This window comes from Triticum aestivum, chromosome 2B (assembly GCF_018294505.1).
Source record: "Triticum aestivum cultivar Chinese Spring chromosome 2B, IWGSC CS RefSeq v2.1, whole genome shotgun sequence".
NCBI classification, from domain to species: Eukaryota; Viridiplantae; Streptophyta; class Magnoliopsida; order Poales; family Poaceae; genus Triticum; species Triticum aestivum.
The window spans coordinates 118,592,067-118,611,963 of NC_057798.1; the positions used below are offsets into that span (position 1 = coordinate 118,592,067).

The following is a 19,897-nucleotide window of genomic DNA, read 5'->3' on the forward strand; positions in this document are numbered from 1 at the left end:
CGGGAGGCAGACAAGAGGGCTGCCGATCTGACGGAGAGCCGGTGTGAGTGTTTTTGTCTTTCATCTCATGTGGCGGCGCGTCAGCGCACCCACTAGGTGTAGTCCCCGAGATTCGGGCCGACTGTTGAGCAGTCGGGTCGGATTTGCTTGCCGACTTCTTTCTTAACTTTTTTTTCTTTCCATGTTGGCAGGCGCCAATGCCGACTTGAGGCAGCAGCTGGGTGTCGCCTAGACCGCCCTTCGCACCAAGGAGGGCGAGCTCAATGCCTTGGCCCATGAACGTGACCGCCTGGCCAAGAGGCTGGCCGACCAGGAGGAAAGCCACCAAGCGGCCCTAAAGGCGGCCCAGGACAGCGAGGCTGCCCTCAAGGCCGAATTTGAGACCGAGGCGGCGGGCTGGGCTGAGGCTAGGCAAGCCCTGAGCGAAGGCTATGGCCGTGTCGAGGACCTGGTCGATGGTAGGCCTTCTTCTTCTTCACTCTTTGCTTGTTTTTGCAAGTCGGTTTATCTCCTGACTTGCTCTGTTTCTTCTTCTTTGTATAGAGTACTTTCCTGGCCACTCTGTCGCTGCCAACCAAGCCATCGAAGCCCACCGAGAGGCCCGGCGGCAGGCTGGGGTTGAGGTCGCGCCAAATGCTAACCGGTCGCTTGAGGAGCAGCTTCTGGCGATCGAGGCCCGCCTCCAGCCGACCTACCGCATGCTCCGCCGGCTCCAGCATGCCGGGGCGCAGGTGCTGGCCTCCCTTTGGCCAGGCGAGGTAATCCCTCGCACCCCCAGCCGCACTGCCGACTGGCTGGAGGTAGCCGTCGACCGCCTCGAGGCCTGGAAGGCTTCAGCAGCTCGATCCGGTGCTCGACGGGCGCTGGAGTTCGTCCGGGCTTGGTACCCAGGGCTGAACTTGGATCAGCTGCGCACCTGGCGGCAGGAGGCCGACGAGGAGCTGGAGGTGGTGCGGCCGGCTATCATCCAGCGTGCCTCGGCGATCGCCGACTTCACCGATACCAGCATCTTTGCTCCTGAGGTGAACGAAGACGGCGTCGCGCAGCCGGAGGACTGGTTCGGGCTGAACCCGGCCAATGGTGAGGACTCGGGGGAGGAGATTGACTCCAGCGACGAGGGCGAGGAGGAGGAGGAGGAAGACGGCGAAGATGCTGAGCCGGATGTCGGAGCGGCCGGCCAGCCTAAGCCTGACCGTGCCTCCAGCAACGAGGCACGCGCGAACGCTCCGCCTGCCGCCAGCGACGACCAGGCCGAGACTCGCCAGCCGGCCACCCCTCCAGCCGACACCGCTGTCTCTACCGTTCTCCCCGAAGCTCCAGGCGCTCCCTTGGCTTGATTTATCATTTATTTCCCTGCTAGTTACTCTTTGGACAAACTAGTAATTTTGCGCAATTCCACCCACTGGGGGTGTATTCAAACTTCGTTGAATGCCGGCCTTTCGAAGGCTCTTTGATGTAAATATTATTATGCATGCGTTTAGCTTCCATTCCGACTTGCTTTTTATCTTTCAGCTTTCTTCCTTTGCCGCCTTCCCTTGGTTGCCGCCTTCCCAGTCGGACAGCTGCTCTGCATTCTGTGGCTGGGTAAGGAGTTCGGCCGCCTAGGAAGGCAAAGGTTCGAGCTCTCTTAGATTTTTGGCAGAGTAGGAAAGGAAGCCGGCCAGCCGACTACTTTGATAGTCGGTTGGTGAGGGGGGGAAGCCGGCTTTGATAGTCGGTTGACGACTGCTTTGATAGTCGGTTAGCCATTTTTTTCATGTGGGCATCCTTTCCGCCTTTAGCTCTTGCTAGTCGGGCAGCTGATTCTTCGAGCTGTGACTCTCGCAAGAGAGGGCTTGGGTGCCGGCACATTACTTATCTGACTGCAGGTGGAACTTGGACATAACTCAAGGCGGCAAGTCCCCGGGCCGACTTTAGTCGAACCCGGTGCCGGACAGAGAAAGTAAGTGCAGTAGGGTAATCGTGGGAGTGATACCCGGCATACATAGATAAAATAGGGCAGTCCCCGAGAACTCCTCGGGGGCCCATTGTCTCATAATTAATACAAAAGATAGCATGATACATACTGCATTTCAACTGTAAAATCTTCAAAGAAGATTGGCGTTCCACGGGCGCTCCGACTCCTTGCCGGAGTCGTCTCTCTTGCGTGCCTTCGGCTTCTGTGCGTCGATTAGGTAATATGAGTCGTTTCCCAGAGCCCGGCTGATGACAAAGGGGCCTTCCCAAGGGGCCGAGAGCTTGTGCTGGCCGGCTATTCGCTGGATTAGCCGGAGCACAAGGTCTCCCTCTTGGAAGGTTCTTGGCTTCACTCTCCGACTGTGGTACCGGCGTAGTCCTTGCTGGTAGATGGCGGACCGGCTGAGGGCTAACAGCCGACTTTCTTCCAGCAAGTCAACGTTGTCTTCTCTTGCTTCATTGGCCTCCGCCTCCGTGTACATGGTGACTCGAGGTGAGTTGAACTCGATGTCAGTTGGGATGACAACCTTAGCACCATATACAAGGAAGAAGGGGGTGAAGCCAGTCGATTTGTTCGGAGTAGTGCGCAGACTCCAGAGGACGGCCGGCAGCTCATCGAGCCAGCAGCCGGCTGAACGCTCCAGCGGCACGACCAGTTGGGTCTTGATGCCGGAGAGAACGAGGCCGTTTGCTCGCTCGACTTGGCCGTTTGACTGCGGATGGGCAACGGACCCTAAGTCCAGTCGGACACCGTGTGTCGCGCAGAAACATGCCAATGCTCCTTTGGCGAAATTTGTGCCGTTGTTGGTGATGATGCTGTGTGGAATGCCGTACCGGGTTGTAATGTTGGCAATGAATGTCACAGCAGTCGGGCCATTCAGCTTCTTGATCGGCTTTGCTTTGATCCACTTGGTAAATTTGTCTACGGTGACAAGCAGATGTGTCATGCCGCCGCGCACCGTCTTGAATGGTCCGACCATGTCCAGTCCCCAGATGGCAAAGGGCCAAGTGATGGGGATGGTCTCGAGTGCAGAAGCCGGCAGATGTTGCTTGGAGCCGAAGACTTGGCACCCTCTGCAGTGTTTGACTAGTTCCTTGGCATCCTCCAATGCAGTTGGCCAGAAAAATCCAAGGCGGAAGGCTTTGGCTACGAGCGCCCTGGAGGCGGCATGGTGGCTGCATTCGCCTTGGTGGATGTCTTCGAGGATTGCTATGCCCTTCTCTTGTTTGACGCAGCGCTGGAAGACTCCGGTAGTGCTGCGCCTAACTAGCTCTTGATTCATTATTGTGTAGGCTCCGGCTCGGCGTTGGACTTGTCTGGCCGAGATCTCGTCAGTTGGTAGTTCTCCATTTACCAGAAACCAGAGGATGGGCTGAGCCCATGATGGAGCTGTGATTTCTTCTACTGCCAAGACGGCTACTGCAACCAGGGTGGGCGGGCTGGGTTGTGAGGAGTTGGAGTCGGCATCCGCCTGTTGTGCCACTGCAGTCCCCGGGCCGGGTTTGGCTACGGCAGTCCCCGGGCCGGGTTCGACTATGGCAGTCCCCGAGCCGGCTGTCGAAGTCCCCGGGCCGCCTGTCTGGTCCCCGAAGTCGGATCCGACTGCGTCGGGGTCAGGCGACACGAAGATGGAACTGGATTCCGGAGACGGCTTGACAGATGGCTTGAGGAGGCGTTGGAGGGCGACGCCAATTGGTATAGCTTGTCGGGTGGAGCCTATCCGTGCCAGGGCATCTTCTTGCTCATTATCGGCTCGTGGCACGTGAAGGAACTCGCACCCCTCGAAATATCCGCTGAGCTGCTGGACAAGGAAGCGGTAGCTCGCCATGTTTGCGTCTTTGGCGTCCCAGTCGCCGGATGATTGCTGAACCACTAGGTCCGAGTCGCCATAACACAGGATCCAGCGGATGCCGAGTTCCTTGGCTAGCCGGAGCCCGTGTATGCGTGCCTCGTACTCAGCCACATTGTTGGAGGCGGCAAAGTGGATTTGCAATGTATATCTGAGTTTGTCGCCTTTGGGAGAGGTGAGGACAATGCCGGCTCCCAAGCCGGTGCGCATCTTGGACACGTCAAAATGCATCCGCCAATGAGTGGAGTCCGGAGCCGGCGGCAGGTACTGGGTCTCGGCCCAGTCGATGAGGAAGTCGGCCAGTGCTTGGGACTTGATGGCGGTGCGGGGCTGATAGAAGATCGTGTATGGAGCCAACGCAATGGCCCATTTCGCCACTCGGCCGGATGCGTCCCGGCTGCCTATGATCTCGGCAAGCGGGGCAGTGCATACAACCGTGATGGGATGCTCTTAAAAGTAGGGCTTGCATTTCTTGGAGGCAAAGTACACATCATAGCACATTTTCTGATAGTGCGGGTAGTTCTGCCTGGAGGTGGACAATACTTCGCTCAAATAATACACTGGTCTCTGGACTAGCTGAGCTCGGCCTTCCTCTGGGCGCTGAACCAGAATGACTGTGCTGACCACCCGGCTGGTGGCGGCGATGTAGAGGAGCATGGGTTCTTTCTCGGTTGGGGCTGCCAAGACAGGCGGCATGGACAACATCTTCTTCAACTCGTGGAAAGCTTGATCCGCTTGGTCATTCCATTCAAAGTGAGCCGACTTCTTCATAAGTCGGTAGAGGGGGAGAGCCTTCTCTCCGAGCCGGCTCATGAAACGGTTCAAAGATGCCAGGCATCCAGTGAACTTTTGGACGTCTCGCAGCTTGGTAGGGACCTTCATTCTCTCTATGGCCTTGATCTTGACTGGGTTGCACTCAATGCCGCGTTGAGAGACCAGGAAGCCCAGAAGTTGGCCGGCTGGTACTCCGAACACACATTTCTCCGGGTTGAGCTTGATCTGAAACCAGCGCAAGTTCTCAAAGGTTTCCTTGAGGTCTTCCAGCAGGGTGCCGTGTTTCTCCGTCTTCACCACAACGTCGTCTACGTAGACGTGGGCATTTCTGCCGAGTTGCTTGAGGAGACATTTCTGCATGCAACGCTGAAAAGTGGCGCCGACATTTCTCAAGCCGAACGTCATAGTCAGGTAACAGAAAGCTCCAAATGGGGTGATGAAGGCGGTCTTCAAGCAATCAGCCGGGTTCAACTTTATCTGGTGGTATCCGGAATAGGCATCCAAGAAACTCAACAGCTTGCATCCGGCTGTGGAGTCTATCACTTGGTCAATCCTGGCAGGGCGAATGGATCTTTGGGGCAGGCTTTGTTGAGGCTGGTGTAATCGATGCACATGCGCCACTGCTTGTTCTTCTTCAGTACGAGGACCGGGTTGGCAAGCCATTCTGGAAAGAACACTTCCATAATGAAGCCGGCTGCCAGAAGCCGGGCTATCTCTTCTCCGACTACTCTTCTCTTCTCTTCTGACAGGTGGCGCAAGGGCTGCCTGACTGGCTTTGCGTCAGATCGGACGTGTAGCTTGTGCTCGGCGAAATCCGTCGGGACACCCGACATGTCTTTGGGAGACCATGCGAAGATGTCCCGATTCTCACAGAGGAAATCGATGAGCTCGCCTTCCTATTTGCTGTCGAGGCCTGTGCCTATGACGGCGTGCCTCTCTGGGTGCTCCGGGTCTAGGGGTATCTTCTTTGTCTCTTTGGCTGGCTGGAAGAAACCTTGAGCTTCACATTCTTTGGGGTCAGGAGACAAAACCGGCTACTTGCCAGCCAAGGCCACAACTCGGTCCAGCATCTTCTTTTCTTCGGCAATCACGAGGGACTCAGCCAGGCGACTGTTGGCCGCTGCACACTCAGAGGACTTCTTGTAGTCTCCGGCTATGGTGATAATGCCCTTGGAACTCGGCATCTTGATCTTGAGGTAGGCATAGTGGGGCACAACCATAAACTTGGCCAATGCTGGTCGGCCAAGCAGTGCGTGGTACGGGCTCTCCAAATCCACCACCTCGAACCATATTGCCTCTCGGTGGAAATGATCCTTGTCTCCAAAGAGGACATCCATCTTGATCTTGCCGATTGGTGCGCAGGACAGGCCAGGTACGATGCCATGGAACATGATCCGGCTAGGCATGAGGTGCCTCGGCTTGATGTCGAGCTTCTCCATGGTATCTCGGTATAGAATGTTAATACTGCTCCCGCCGTCTATCAGCACGCGGGAGAAACGAGCGGCGTGCCTCTCCTCGTCAGGGTAGCCTCCAAAACGAGGGCATAGGAGCCAGGAGACGGAATCACCGCTGGGTGGTCGTCCCGGCTCCAGCTGATGGGTTTCTCCGACCAGTGCATAAACTCAAGGTTACTGGAGGCGACCGCGTTGACTTCTTGCTGCTGTCGGCGCCGACTTCGCCGATCGTCTGGTTGGCTCGTGAAGACGACATAGGCGGCATGCTCGTCAGTGAATTCGTCACGGACGGCTCCGACTGTTGGTCGAACGGCCGGCTGCTGGGGGCAGGAGGCGGCTGGCCAGCAGGCGGAGGTGGCAATAGCCCCTCGCCCTTGGAGATTCGGGTGAGCCAATGGCACTTCCGGGTCGTATGGTTGGACGGCTTCGCGCCGCTGTGGAACTTGCAGGGGGCATCGAGAGTTTGCTCGTACGAGAAAGCCGGTTGCCAGGCCGGCCTGCCGCCCTTCGGTTTCTTGGGAGCCGGCCGTTCCTCAGGCTGCTCTTCTTCGACCGTTGTGACCTGCCGGCTAGTGGAAGGCGGCATCGGGGCCTTGCGCTTGTTGTCGTTCTGATACGGGCGCCGAGTGGACTCTCCAGCCGGCGTCTTGGGAGCCAAGCAAGCACTTTCCCCGAAGCGTCGACTCGAAGCTCGGTCTTCATGGAGGAATCGGCCGTGGCGTATTTGTCTGCGATGATCAACAGCTCGTCAAGGGTAGTCGGCTCGTCGCAGAGGAGCCGGTGCTTGAGGAGGGTGCCCTCTTGGCACCCGACCGTGAAGTACTCGATCGCCTGAACCTCATGCACCCCTTCGCAGGAGTTTCGGAGCTCGGCCCAACGTGTGAGGTAGTCACGAGTCGACTCGTTGGGTCCTTGTACACACAAAGAGAGCTGTCGGGGCTTGGGTGCCCGCTTGTAGGTGCTAGTGAAGTTGCGGATGAAGGCTTCCGTGAAGTCGAGCCAGCTGTTGATGCTGTAGGGCTTGAGGCTGTTGAGCCAGGTGCGCGCCGTGCCTTGGAGCATCAGGGGGACATACTTTACGACAACGCGCCAGTTGCCGTTTGCTATGCGAACCGCGGTGGAGTAGTCGATCAACCAGTCCTCCGGCTTCACGGAGCCGTTATACTTGGGCGTGTCTCTTGGGAGCGAGAACCCTCTGGGAAAGGGCTCGTCGCGGATGCGGGGGCCGAAACAAGGCGGGCCGACATCATCTTCTTCTTCTAGGGCCAGGGATTGCGCAAGGCGGTCGATCTGATGGCGGGCATCGTTCTCGCCGACTCCTTTGCGGCGACCAAGTCGGCCGCTGAGAGTCGGATGCTCGATAGGCGGCGGGGTAGGGTATCTCTCCCCGCGAGGTGGAGGAGGGGGCAAGTCGCCTCGTCTCTCCATGCCTCGGGGACGGCCTTACGCGTCGCGCTCGATGGTGATTCGTGTCCGACTGCGGCTAGCAGCCGACTCCTTCTCTTGTCTCGCACGGGCGCCGCCCGCAGTCGGCGTATGCGACATCGCGCCATGTTCTCGGCGAGGGGGGCTTTCAGCTCGGACGCCGGCTTCGTGGCGCGCTGCGGCCGCGTCGATCAGTTGCTGGATGCGTCTAGTCATGTAGGGGAGCTCATCGGCCCCCAGTCCGTTGAGCTCGTCAACGATCGACTGGGCGGCGCGTAGATTCTCAAGGGGCGTGGCGTAGACTGGGCGCTCCGCACCCAGCATGCTGGCGATGGCTGCGCCGCGTTTCTTGACGGCGCCGACTCGGCTTGGCCCTTCTAAAGGCGGCGTGCCGAAGGCGGCATGGTCGACCTCGCGTTGGTGGGCTTCCGTGAGGCGTCTCATGGTGTTTATCTTCTGGCCCTCCGCGACGAGGGCAAGGCGGCGAGCCTCCAGCGCCTCGGCGTTGGCGTCGGCTGGAATGGGGACGAACAAGTCCTGCAACACCGCTTGCAGGGCGTCGTGGGTGTTCTCGCCGGAGGCGGCTCCGTGGCTGATGACTAGCACCTCAGTGACGGTGCTGCCGCCACTGTCAGCTCGCGGGAGGGGGTCGTCCAAGACGATCACGTTGGAGGGGAAGGCGTCAAGCGATGCCGTGTCGGAATCGACAAGCATCAGGTCGGTGGAGCCGACCGACTCCAAGTCCGCGGTAGGCTCGCCGGAGACGCGAAGTTGGTCGAGGAGGCAGACGAGGTGGCTCTCGAGGCAGCCGGTGCCCGCGTCGGATGCGGGCTCGTCGGAGATGCTAACCTCGCCAAGGAGATCAGCGAGGCAGCTTACCGCGCAGGCGTCGTCGACGCTTTGCAGCGCGTCGGGGCAAGCGCCATCGGGCGTGCCGGGTTGGCTACGCTCGCGGGGGAGGAAAAGGGTTCCCGTCCAGAGCAGGTCTCCGGACGACGGTGCACCTGGCCCCACGGTGGGCGCCAAATGTTGGGTGGTGGGTGCGACATATGCCAACGGATGGCTTATCATTGTGGGAGCCAATAAGACATCGCCGGTGCCTGGAAGCGGGATGAGGCGAAGACATGCATGCCGGCGGATCTTACCCAGCTTCGGGGCTCTCCGTGGAGATAACACCCCTACTGCTGCTCTGCGGGGTCTCCGCATAATCACTAGATCAATAAGTAGCTACAAGATGCTCCTTGAGCTGTTCGGTGGCAGGAGAAAGAAGGGCAAGGCTAGCTCTCTCCTCTCCCGATGGTGGTGTCTAAAACTCTCAGTGTTCAACCCTTTGCATGGGTGTCCCGGGGGGTTTATATAGGTCTACCCCCCGGGGGTACAATGGTAATCCGGTTGGGCGCGGGCCCAGGCCGTCAGTGTCTACAACCGCCGTCTTCTGCACCGGCTTCTGGGGCCCGCCGACTGGTGGGTCCCGTCGGGGGCTGGTTACTGTAGCCTCGCCTCTGATGACGAGGGTTCTGTCGAGGTAAGCATGGCTACAGTGCTGCCGCCTTGCGGGCTCCCACTATAGCCATACCACGTCTCATCTGCTTAATGGTGCGTGCGCCCCGAGGGGAGCAAGCGGGCTACTGGAAGCCGGCCCGGCCTTGGGCCGGCTGGGGGAGGCCGGGCCGCCTTCGGATGTCTCTCTGACCGAAGGGGCCCGCCGCCTACGGGCCGTACTGGCACCCCATCGTGGATGGCGTCATGATGTTTATGGCAACAGTGCCACGCCGGACGAGGGATGGCCGCCCCGTACGGCGTACTGCGGCCATGTATCTTCCGGGATTCGGGGGTGGCACGGTTTGCTGTAGCCACGCCCCGTCTCGTCACTGTTATGGGTGATGGTTTTTAGAATGCGGCGTTCGGCCGCCTGCCTCTTGGAGTCGGCCCTTCGCGGGCCGCCTTCTTGGAGTCGGTCCTTCATGGGCCGTGTTCGTGGAGTCGGCCCGATCATGGCGCCTCCCAAAGGTTGTTTTATGGCCGGGCCGGCTTTCACCAGCCGGCTTAGGCGATAGCCGGCCGGAGGAAGGCGGCCCCACGTCTTCGGTGCTTCGAGGTCCAATCGGCCTGTTGTTTTTTCTGATGGCCAAAGAGAGCCGGTTAGTCTACCCGTGGTCATTTACTCCGACAATTTTCGTACTTATTTTATATTTTCAAATACTTGTTTAACATTTTTCAGATTCTTGTTCAACATTTTTTAATGCTTATTCAACATCTTTTCAAAAATTTAAAAGTACAAAATAACAAAAAATGAGGACAGAAAACAGAATGAAAAAACCAAGCTGTGGCTCCTGTGCGGCTAGGCCGGTCTGTCTGGGGCTCGACCCAACATGAGCGCATCTCTCTGTCTCGCTTAAAGCAAGACATAGGGGTGCCCCTGTATCGGAGAGCCCCTAGCTGAGGCTCGCCTCCATCAAGAAGAGAGTAGTCACGCAGGGGGCGATTGAATGGGCCAGCCTATTTCCTGGCATCACAATGAGCCTGTACTAAAAATCCCAAAAAACAACGCCATATCGAGGAATCAAACTGCCAACCCTACGGTAGAGAGTTTAGCGTTTCTTACCACTTTAGCTGCTGTTTGATTGCGATCAATAGGCTCCATGGATAATTAAGAACTATATGTACTGACGGATCCAACAATAAAAAATTCAACCATTGAACATTTTTAACATACGCTTTACATTTTTGTAATATATGATGAACATTTCTCAAATACACATTGAACTTTTTTGGGATATATGCTGAACAATTTGAAAATACATATTTAACATTTTTTTGATATACCCTGAACAATTTGAAAATACACATTCAACATGCTTGTGATATATGCTGAACATTTTTGAAATACACAATGGATATTTTCTTAATACACGGTGAACTTTTTCGTAAATATATGATGCACATTTTTGTAATACGGGATGAACTCTTCTATAATACACAAGAAATAACGAAAATTAAAAATAAACAGAAGAAACACAAACTGTTCATCGTAGTAAAGTATTAACGAAAAAATGCATGATGAAACATTTCCTTAAATGTAAAAGAGAAAAATAAAACTAGAAAGAAAAAAAACAAAAATAATGTAAAAGAACTAGAAAGGAAAAACCAAAAAGATAAAACATAAAAGAAAGGCAATAGAAGAAAAGGAACGAAAAACAAAAGCAGCGAACGGGAAGCACGCTCTGCCACGAACTGGGCCGGCCCACCCGCGTGGGCTTCAGCGAAGCTGCAGCAGTTTGACGCACGCGGGCGTCAAATAGGATTCGCGCAGGGCGTCAAAGCGAACAGTTTGAGACACACATGCGTCAAGAAGACGAGCATTCGCGTAGGCGTGATTGAATGGGCCGACCCATTTCCTGGCGTCAAAGCGAGCCAGTACTAAAATTCCCAAATAAGCACGCTGTATCGACATCCCCCCCATCTTATCTATTCCTTTGTGCACATCCAATATTGTTGACAGCTGGGCTTGGAACTTTGAAAAAAGTGGGATTTTCTCAGTGAGATCAGCATACATAATGCTGGTGAATACTAAGATGCAAAGAGAAGCATGGATAGATGGAGTAGCAGGGTCCTCTAGTTTGGACAGAGATGCGGCATCGTGGAAGCTCCTATGGAAAGTTCCGGTGCCAGGAAAAATCTGGATGTTCGTTTGGAGATTAGCTAAACACTCAATTCCTGCAGAGGATATAAGGCACCAGAGAAACATGTCCAATACTAGCCTTTGTGGATTATGCGGCGCAGAAGACTCCTGGCGCCACCCCTTGATGGAGTGCTCTATGGCCAGATGTGTTTGGGCACTCATTGACAATGAGTTGGCAGAAGACTTGTGCGAGACACTGGAACCGAGTGCTAAACAATGGATCTTCTCAATGATAGATTCGTTATCACATGCAGCCTTTGTGAGATTATGAACAACCCTTTGGGCAATATGATGGGCGCGTCGGAAGGCCATCCACGAGGAAAGTTTTTACAGCCCAGCAGCAACCCATCAGTTTATATGCAATTTCATTAAGGGGCTACAAATCCTGTCTAAAAAATCAGTAAGGGATGCAAGGGTCTCCGGCGCGAGGTCCGGCTCGACCAAAATCACCTCCACCTGGGTTTATGAAGATCCATGTGGATGCGAGCAGCTCAAGGAACCAGTCCAGGGGAGCGGCAGCGGCAGTCTATGGAGACACACATCAGGCAATTACATGGGCAGTTCTTCATTGCATTGGTAGTTCATGGAGTTACCGATGTTGCTATATTGGAGGCCATTGCTTGCCGGGAAGCCTTATCCCTCGCATACGATTTATTGGTGCAGAACTTTATCATCGCCTCAGATTCGAAGCAGGTAATCAACGACATCCAACATGGCAACTGTGGAACATATGGAAATATTATCACAGAAGTAAAGAACATGGCTGCTATGTTTAGTTGTAATATAACTTTTGAAGGTAGTGCTATTAATAGCGATGCAAATAGGTTAGCCAAGTTTTTCAATTCTCTCGATCTGGGGAGACATGTCTGGATGATCCAGCCCCACGATCCTTTTGTAATCCAACTCCATGTGGAGTTTGAGCAATAAAACTTGGTGATACCCCCCCAAAAAGCATGCTGTATTGATGAATCGAACTATGATCCCTATGACAGAGAGTTAGCGTTCCTTACCATTTCAGCTGCTGTGTGATTGCAATCAGTATTGCTACGTAATACTTAAGAACTATATATGTCGTGGCAGATCTGAAAATAAAAATTCGACCATTGAACAATATTTAATATATGTTGAACATTCTCGTAATATCAGTTTGACATTTCTCAAATACATATTGAAACTTTTTTGTGTTAAATGCTGAACAATTTTAAAATACATATTAATTTTTTTATATACCCTGAACAATTTGAAAATATACATTGAACATTTCTCTGATATACGCTGAACATTTTTTTAAGTACACAACAAACATTTCCTAATATGTGGTGAAAATATTCTTAAATAGATAATGAACATTTTTGTAATACGAAATGAACTCTTGTATAATACACAAGAAAGGAAGAAAATTTAAAATAAACAGAAGAAACACAGACTGTTCACCATATGAAAATTATTAATGAAAAAATGCATGATGAAACATTTCCTTAATAATAATGTAAAAGAGAAAGAGAAAGAGAAAGATAAAACAAAAATAATGCAAAAGAACTAGAGAGGAAAAACCGAAAAGATAAATAAAACAAAACCAAAAGGCAACAGAAGAAAACGAACGAAGAACCACAAAGCAGCGAACGGGCAGGGCGCTCGGTCGCGAACTGGGCCGGCCACCCGCGTGCGCTTCGGCGAAGCTGCAGTGCAGCAGTTTGACGCACGCGGGCGGCAAATAGGGTTCGCCCCTGTATCGGTGCTGTCAAAACAAAAGGTGGTACTATATCGAAGTCCCCGTTTCGGGCCTTTCGGTTATCCCCGGCTGACAAGACGCCGTGCCGGATTGCAAATTTGATTTGGGTTCAGTTAGACAGACGCCAAAGAAGAGTATGCTGGATTCGGGTTACTGTTCTGATTAGGGTTAAGAAAGGCTTTGGATTCCTCTTCCGAATAGAACCCGATCTCGCCGCCGTCCCAACATAAATCCAATCTTCCTGTAGACTCTGTCAGTTTGCGGTTTATATATCTGTAGTACAGGCAAGATTTCCTCTTCTGTTTTGTTAGTTCGTTATTATCCGACCCCTTCCCTTGCGACTCAATTGCAGCGATGGGATCCGCCGTCTCTTCCGCCATCGCCGACGCAGCAGTGGAGTTTTTACACCTTGAGGGGCAGATCGTGGACGAGGACGATCCCCACCGGGGGCCCTTGCTCTCCGAGCTGCCCCTCGACCAGCAACAACGCCGTGTCCAACGCTTCATGGACAGGTTGGAGCGCAAGCGTCGCCGCAACCTTGTGTTGTACGGCCCGAGATCAGAAGTGTATTGCTCCCTCCCTCCTATACATCCGCTAGCTAGCTGTTCCATATTGATAGTAGGATGATCTACTCGCTAGTAATATTAAGATGCTGTGATCATTAGTCCTAACATGTACTCACATATGCACGCATGCAGGGAGCGCAACAGAGCCATAGTTCTCCCACATGTCCAGATCGCCCTTCGCCACTACAATTCAAACAACCCGGTAATAGATCATTACCTTGCTTGGTTGTTTGAACAAGTTTTGTCCGATTTTATACTAGAAAAATATTTCTTTTGCTGAACAAGTTTGTTGATGGGCCTTAAAATATTTCCCTATGCCTTCCTTGTGTTCTATGTTTCAGGGTGCAGAGTTCGAGCCTGTCAGTCCTATGTCGTGCAATCGTGTCGGATTCAGGGACGAGATTTGGTTTCACTTCAACTTTTTAGCTCGCCGGTGCCTCAAAAAGCACAATTTCTGGGCTCGCGGGAGGGTTGCTCCAGAACCAGATACCTCTGACCAGTATTTCTTCGCTGAGCTACACTATGACCGCTTCGGCAAACCAGTTGTCGAAACGTGCACTATATTGGGTGGGTAACTATACAATTAACTACTTGAATTGCTCCAACATATGTTAATCCCTACATTTGTCATAGTTTTATGCTAGCTGTCTAGTAGTCCCTCTGATTTGAAAAAAAAAATGCACACTAATTTTGTCGGAAGTCATATGGTGCATAGTTTGACCAAATTTATAGGAACACCCATCAACAACCACAATACTAAATAAATATACTACCTCCGTTCCTAAATATATGTATTTCTAGAGATTTCAGCATAGTCTACATACGAATGTATATAGACGTATTTTAGAGTGTAGATTCACTCATTTTGTCCCATATGTAGTCGATATTGGAATCTCTAAAAATACTTATATTTAGGAACGGAGGGAGTAATTAATAAAAAAATGTTATTTATTATCCATGTAATGATACTAATTTGGCATTGCAATTATTGATATATTTTTCTTATAAACTTGGTCGAATATGGAGGGAGTATCAGCATCGGAAAGGTGTGGCTACACTCAGGTGACTACACCCGAGTTTACAAAAAAAGGAAAAAAAAACATATATCAACATTATCCAAGAATTCTGGAATTTTGCAGCGGCAAACAAGATAAAATGTTTTAGGTTCTTGCAAAATTTCATCCACAAATAAGATTCGAAGAGCTCTCGCCAAAAAAAATCACGGGTCAATGTTTTGCGCACGTTTTGAGTACATGATTTTTTTTTTGTGAGAGCTCCTTGTTATTTATGATGAAACTTTGCAAAAACCTAAAACATTTGATCATGTTTGATGTTGCAAAATTTCAGAATTTTTGGATCACGTTTGATATTATTTTTTTTTGATTTTTTTGCAAACTCGGGTGTAGTACACCCGAGAGTCGAAAATCGACTCTCAGAATGGAGGCTACTAGTAGTTTTCTTTTCGAAAGTATATAAATTTATGAATTCCATGTCTCGGTACATCCTGATTGATAAAAGAAAACGAAAATCAACATTCACTAGTTTGCTCTACTCTACGTGAGAACCTTCAATGCACAACCTTAAGAGCAACCAGCAGTACCCTCGGGAGGGTAGTTCTTACAAAAGGCTACCAATGGTTAGACTTGGCTGACCCTAGCATTTCATGACATTACACTGATTCACTATTCTCTTGTTAAACGTATGGTCTTGCCGATTGCTAGTGATTGAACTAGTATTGTGTGTCTGGGCTTTGAATTAGTCGATCAGGTTTTCAGTTCCGAGATTTCTGAATTCTTGGTTTCAGATATCCTCATTGTGCACCTAATATCCTTGGCTTGGCCATACATGTTGTGAGATAGTTCCTTAATATGAATTTTACATAACCAACTGGCTGCAACACATAAACATAATTGTACATGCAATATCTAGTCCATACAATCCAACAAATTGGTGACTAATGAGTCAAAGACCAGGTATGTATTTTGATGGTAAACATAGTGTATATATAATCGGTGTCTCCCTTTTGAAATTTTATATTATTAATTATTCTTATATGGGATCATATTAATATCATTATTTGTTGATGTGCTTACTAGCAGAGTGCATATAATCAGTGAAAGATTGATGTTGTGTAAATATTTTATAGTTTGCATTTGCACTTGCTGATTATGTTGCAACTACAATTTCATGCATGTACTTGTCGGTCATGACCACTGACACTTCAATTTGTGCATGCACGAAAACATATGGCACTGCCATTTGTTTGCCACAAATTGTTAGAGCATTCTTTGGTATTGACCATCTATTATGTTGTTTAAACATTTTGACATGCATGCATTCTAATTTTTCTTGTTTCTTCTGTATTTATCAGAAAAACCGATTTGCCAATTTAAAGGAAAATGTGCCTTTTGCAAGGGCTCAGTTGGGATTTGGCACCCTAGGAACGGAGGTTTTTTGTGTGGAAGGGAGGGCCAGAAAAAGGAGTATTGTCAGATGTTTATGTTGAGTGAAAGGCCCAAGAAAGGACCAGAGGACGAACCTTCTTTAGTTCGAAGGCTATTTGATGAGTTGCCACTAGCTGCCTAGTTAGCCGTGGGTTTGGATTCATAGATTAGCTAATGTACAGCAAGCTGGTACTGTTTGCTTGGATATCAAAATGTATTAGTTAGAGAATACATTAAATGTGAATAATTGACTGTATAAAGAATCATCATATTTCATAACTATATGTGTCGAGCACGATGATTCTGGGATATTTGCCCCTGTTCTCTCCGGCGACCATTAAGAATCCATATATTGCTTAATTCCTTTTCTCTTTTTCCGATAAATGATGGATTTTATTAGCTCAGAATGAAGCACATAAAAGGATACAAACAAAACAAGCACACACACCCGGCCTCTACATAGCTAGGATATACACAGCCAACACCAACACACACACACAAAAATACGTCAGCAAATAACAAAGTCAAATAAGACCAAAGCTATGCATAGACGATGAAAAAAAAACACCTAAAGCGATCAGCTCTGCAATCAGCAAGCTATAACAAAGACCATATCCGCACCAACCATTTACTGACACCACATGGATGACAAAGTTCTTCAACAGCAACACCTTTAGAAAGGGAGCAACGCTCAAGCCTCACCGTCACCGGATCCAACCACCAAAGGCAAGAATCTAGGTTTTCACCCTGAAGAATCAGTCTGAGCAAAACCGAGCAATGCCTTCAACAAGGTAACGACTTAATATCGCCATTGCCAGGTATAACCAACTCAGGTCAGACCTAGGCTTTCACCCCGGATCTCGAGGCCGGTAGCTCGAGTAGCATGACCGTCGACATCACACATATATCGTGACCACCACTTTTCGCGATCCCAGCAACAAAATGCGATATGCACCAATGCCGCTGCACCACCATCCCTCTGCATCAAGCCGTCTTTTATAGTTTGCATCTCACCATCGAAGTTAACCATTGGATGTGAAGGAAGGAACCCTCACAAAGACCTTCTGTACACGAACCATGCACAACGTTCCTTTTCTCTCCACACACTTTTAGTATTTCACTCATTTAAAGAATTGCTATTCTAGAAAAATAATTTCAGTAAAATAAACTTTCACTCAAAAAACATGTGCGCACATTTCTGGCCACCACCATGCAAGCGCTCAACGAAACCTTGAAGAAGTTTAGCACGAAAACCGGTGATTTTCTTTTCGAAACTGTATGCTCGTAGGCATACGCTACTTGTATTTATACGAGTCAGAAAAACATTACAGAGTACAAATACGGAAATACAAAGAGGATACAAGCCCTATGGCTGGCTCCGCCATACATCACAGAGGACCCCAAACAAAGAAATTTTGCAAACCCATCCTTGGACTTCTCTGTTTCCGGTCACTCCGCCACGTCCAGGCCAGCCACCATCGTCGGAGGCCAGAAAAAACACGGATGAGCAGCTCGCCTGGAGTTGAAGGAACCCCTTGCACAGTGTCGTCAGTGAGCCGCAGCACGACCGGCTCCGAAGAGCTGAATCTGTCCCCAAACGGGTAAGGTGGGTAACAGGCACGGGTAATGCCATCCCATCCCCATCCCCGTCCTACGCACTGGGTATGGTATTTGACCCACCAGCTTCCCCATGGGCATTATGTTGGGGAACGTAGTATTTCAATTTTTTTCCTACGATAACGCAAGATCTATCTAGGAGAAGCATAACAATGAGCGGAGAGAGTGTGTCCACGTACCCTCGTAGACCGAAAGCGGAAGCGTTAAGTAACACGGTTGATGTAGTCGAACGTCTTCGCGATCCAACCGATCAAGTACCAAACGCACGACACCTCCGCTGATCTGCACACGTTCAGCTCGGTGACGTCCCTCGAACTCTTGACCCAGCTGAGGCCGAGGGAGAGTTCCGTCAGCACGACGGCGTGGCGACGGTGATGATGATGTTACCGGCGCAGGGCTTCGCTTAAGCACTACGACGATATGATTGAGGTGTGTAACTGTTGAGGGGGGCACCACACACGGCTAAAAGATCAACTTGTGTGTCTATGGGGTGCGCCCCTCCCCCGTATATAAAGGAGGGGAGGAGGAGGCCGGACGGCCTAAAGGGGTGCGCCCAAGTGGGGGAATCCTACTCCAAGTAGGAATAGCCCCCCCTTTCCTAGTCCAACTAGGAGAAGAAGGAAGGAGAGGGAGAGGGAGAGGGAGAGGAAAAGAGGGGTCGCGCCCCCTCCCCTTGTCCTATTCGGACTCCCCTTGGGGGAGGGGTGATGATGTTATGTACTTACACTACAAGAAATATGTCAACTAGTGACCTTCTGTCAGTGACCCGGAAAGAATTGGTCATAGACCTATGACCATTTGAGACCAATTGGTCAAAAGCTGTTCGGGGGACTCCAAACACTAAACCATTGCGACCATTTTGGTCAGAAAGGTCGTAATTTCCTTACACCAAATGGTCACAAAGCAAACAGGGCTGGTCCGCTGCCTTATTTCTAGTTGTTAATGACCAAAATAGATGGTCATAGCCTTGTAGATTGTGGTTGGTTGTGATGACTAGGCGCCACCTCATCAGTTTTGCCTATGTGTCATGTCCATGTGGCAGTTTTTGCCCTAGGTTGTGAAGCAACCTATATTTCCGTCATTCCAAAAATTCCCAAAAAAAATCTCATAAATTGTTTGGATAATATCTTCATCAAATATGTCAAAAACCTTCCTTGCCTAGTTCAAAAATAACTCAACAATATTCATTTTCTTATTCTGTTCAGAGTAGCACTTTGTGAAGGAAGTACCACTTTGGCATGTCCGAATGGTATCCATTTTCTACAGTGCTTTCCTATGCCCAAATAACCATCCTCCACCAAATGCCAGCTCAATACATTCATTATTTTGAGCCCAGCTTCAACATTCGTATTTATGTCCAGTGTGGTAGTTTGTAAAGCAAGTACCACCTAGGATCCTCCTTTTGAGGTGAAAATTTGTGAAGACGGTCTTCTCAGTAACTGATCATCCTCAGCCAAAACTCACGCCCATTAGCCATGTGCATTTCCCGTACCGCAAATCAAACACTTGGCTGCTTATTCATGTTTGAGCATCGATCGGTCTCCTCGTGAGAATCTTATGTTGTGATTTTCTTCCTAGCACCTACCTGGGGAGTGCCCAACCCACTAGACATGCCTAGGCCGCCCAGAACACATGGCAACGCCACGATCACGCGGTGACCACTCGGCGGGCATGCGAGCTTACACGCTCTAGAGTTGGGGCCCTCGGCCACCGTCCAAACCTCGATGTCTCGCCATAAAACCATGTATTTCTGATTATATAGATCCTTATTTACCTAGAAATGATTTTTGAAAAAAATAAAGAGCAAACTATGAGGCAGCTGCAGTTCAAATTTGACCCGCTTCCATCTGAATCGACGGGAATTTGTCTTTTTCACCAGAGGTGGATCAAAATTTTTGACACCCAACCATTTTGTCAATTGTGCATTATATATGGCCTAGTATTTTATAAAATTGATTAGGTACAATTTTGCAACAATTATTTGGTAGTTCCTTCACAAAAAAACCTCCTTCTGGGCACTCGGAAAATGAAAAATGAATTTTCCGTGCAAAGAAAATGAAAACTTCCTTAGGCAACATTTTTTGGAATTCCAAGATGCACCCTTGTGCACAATATGAGATCATTTGAACAAACTATGCCATGAATGTGACCATAAGATTGATCATTTGGCTTGAAAGCAATGAATCTTCACGCTTGATAGCTCCTTTCTGAGAACATTTTTTAAAAATAATTACCGTATTACAATTTTATTATTTTTCCTGGAAACTTGGTAACATATAATGACACAATGCGAAGGTTTTCCAATTTTTTGAATTTTTTTGAATTTTTTATGCCCGTTTCAAAATGCGGTTAAAACGGCGGGCTTGACCGTTCCTAGCTAGTGGTTGAATCTTGGAA

At 50.1% G+C, this 19,897-nt stretch overlaps 1 protein-coding gene across 2 annotated transcripts; it reads left to right on the forward strand.

The window, feature by feature from the left end:
- Positions 1–12,784: 12,784 nt before the first annotated feature.
- LOC123040749 (uncharacterized) lies at positions 12,785–16,170 on the forward strand. Of its 2 annotated transcripts, XM_044463511.1 has the most exons (5): positions 12,785–13,125; positions 13,226–13,439; positions 13,572–13,641; positions 13,781–14,006; positions 15,811–16,170. In XM_044463511.1, the coding sequence occupies exons 2-5, from the start codon at positions 13,228–13,230 to the stop codon at positions 16,023–16,025; spliced, it is 723 nt and encodes a 240-aa protein (XP_044319446.1). In that variant the 5' UTR covers positions 12,785–13,125; positions 13,226–13,227; the 3' UTR covers positions 16,026–16,170. The 2 variants fall into 2 exon arrangements, with proteins under 2 accessions (XP_044319446.1, XP_044319445.1); XM_044463510.1 differs by having other exon boundaries at positions 12,789–13,439.
- The last annotated feature ends 3,727 nt before the right edge of the window (positions 16,171–19,897 follow it).

What these genes read in the sequence shown, in the direction of transcription:
- LOC123040749 (XM_044463511.1), top strand. Translation starts at nt 13,228, where the DNA reads ATGGGATCCGCCGTCTCTTCCGCCATCGCCGACGCAGCAGTGGAGTTT. An exon ending in ACTACAATTCAAACAACCCG is followed by an intron (nt 13,642 to 13,780) that starts GTAATAGATCAT and finishes TCTATGTTTCAG; the next exon opens with GGTGCAGAGTTCGAGCCTGT. An exon ending in CGAAACGTGCACTATATTGG is followed by an intron (nt 14,007 to 15,810) that starts GTGGGTAACTAT and finishes TGTATTTATCAG; the next exon opens with AAAAACCGATTTGCCAATTT.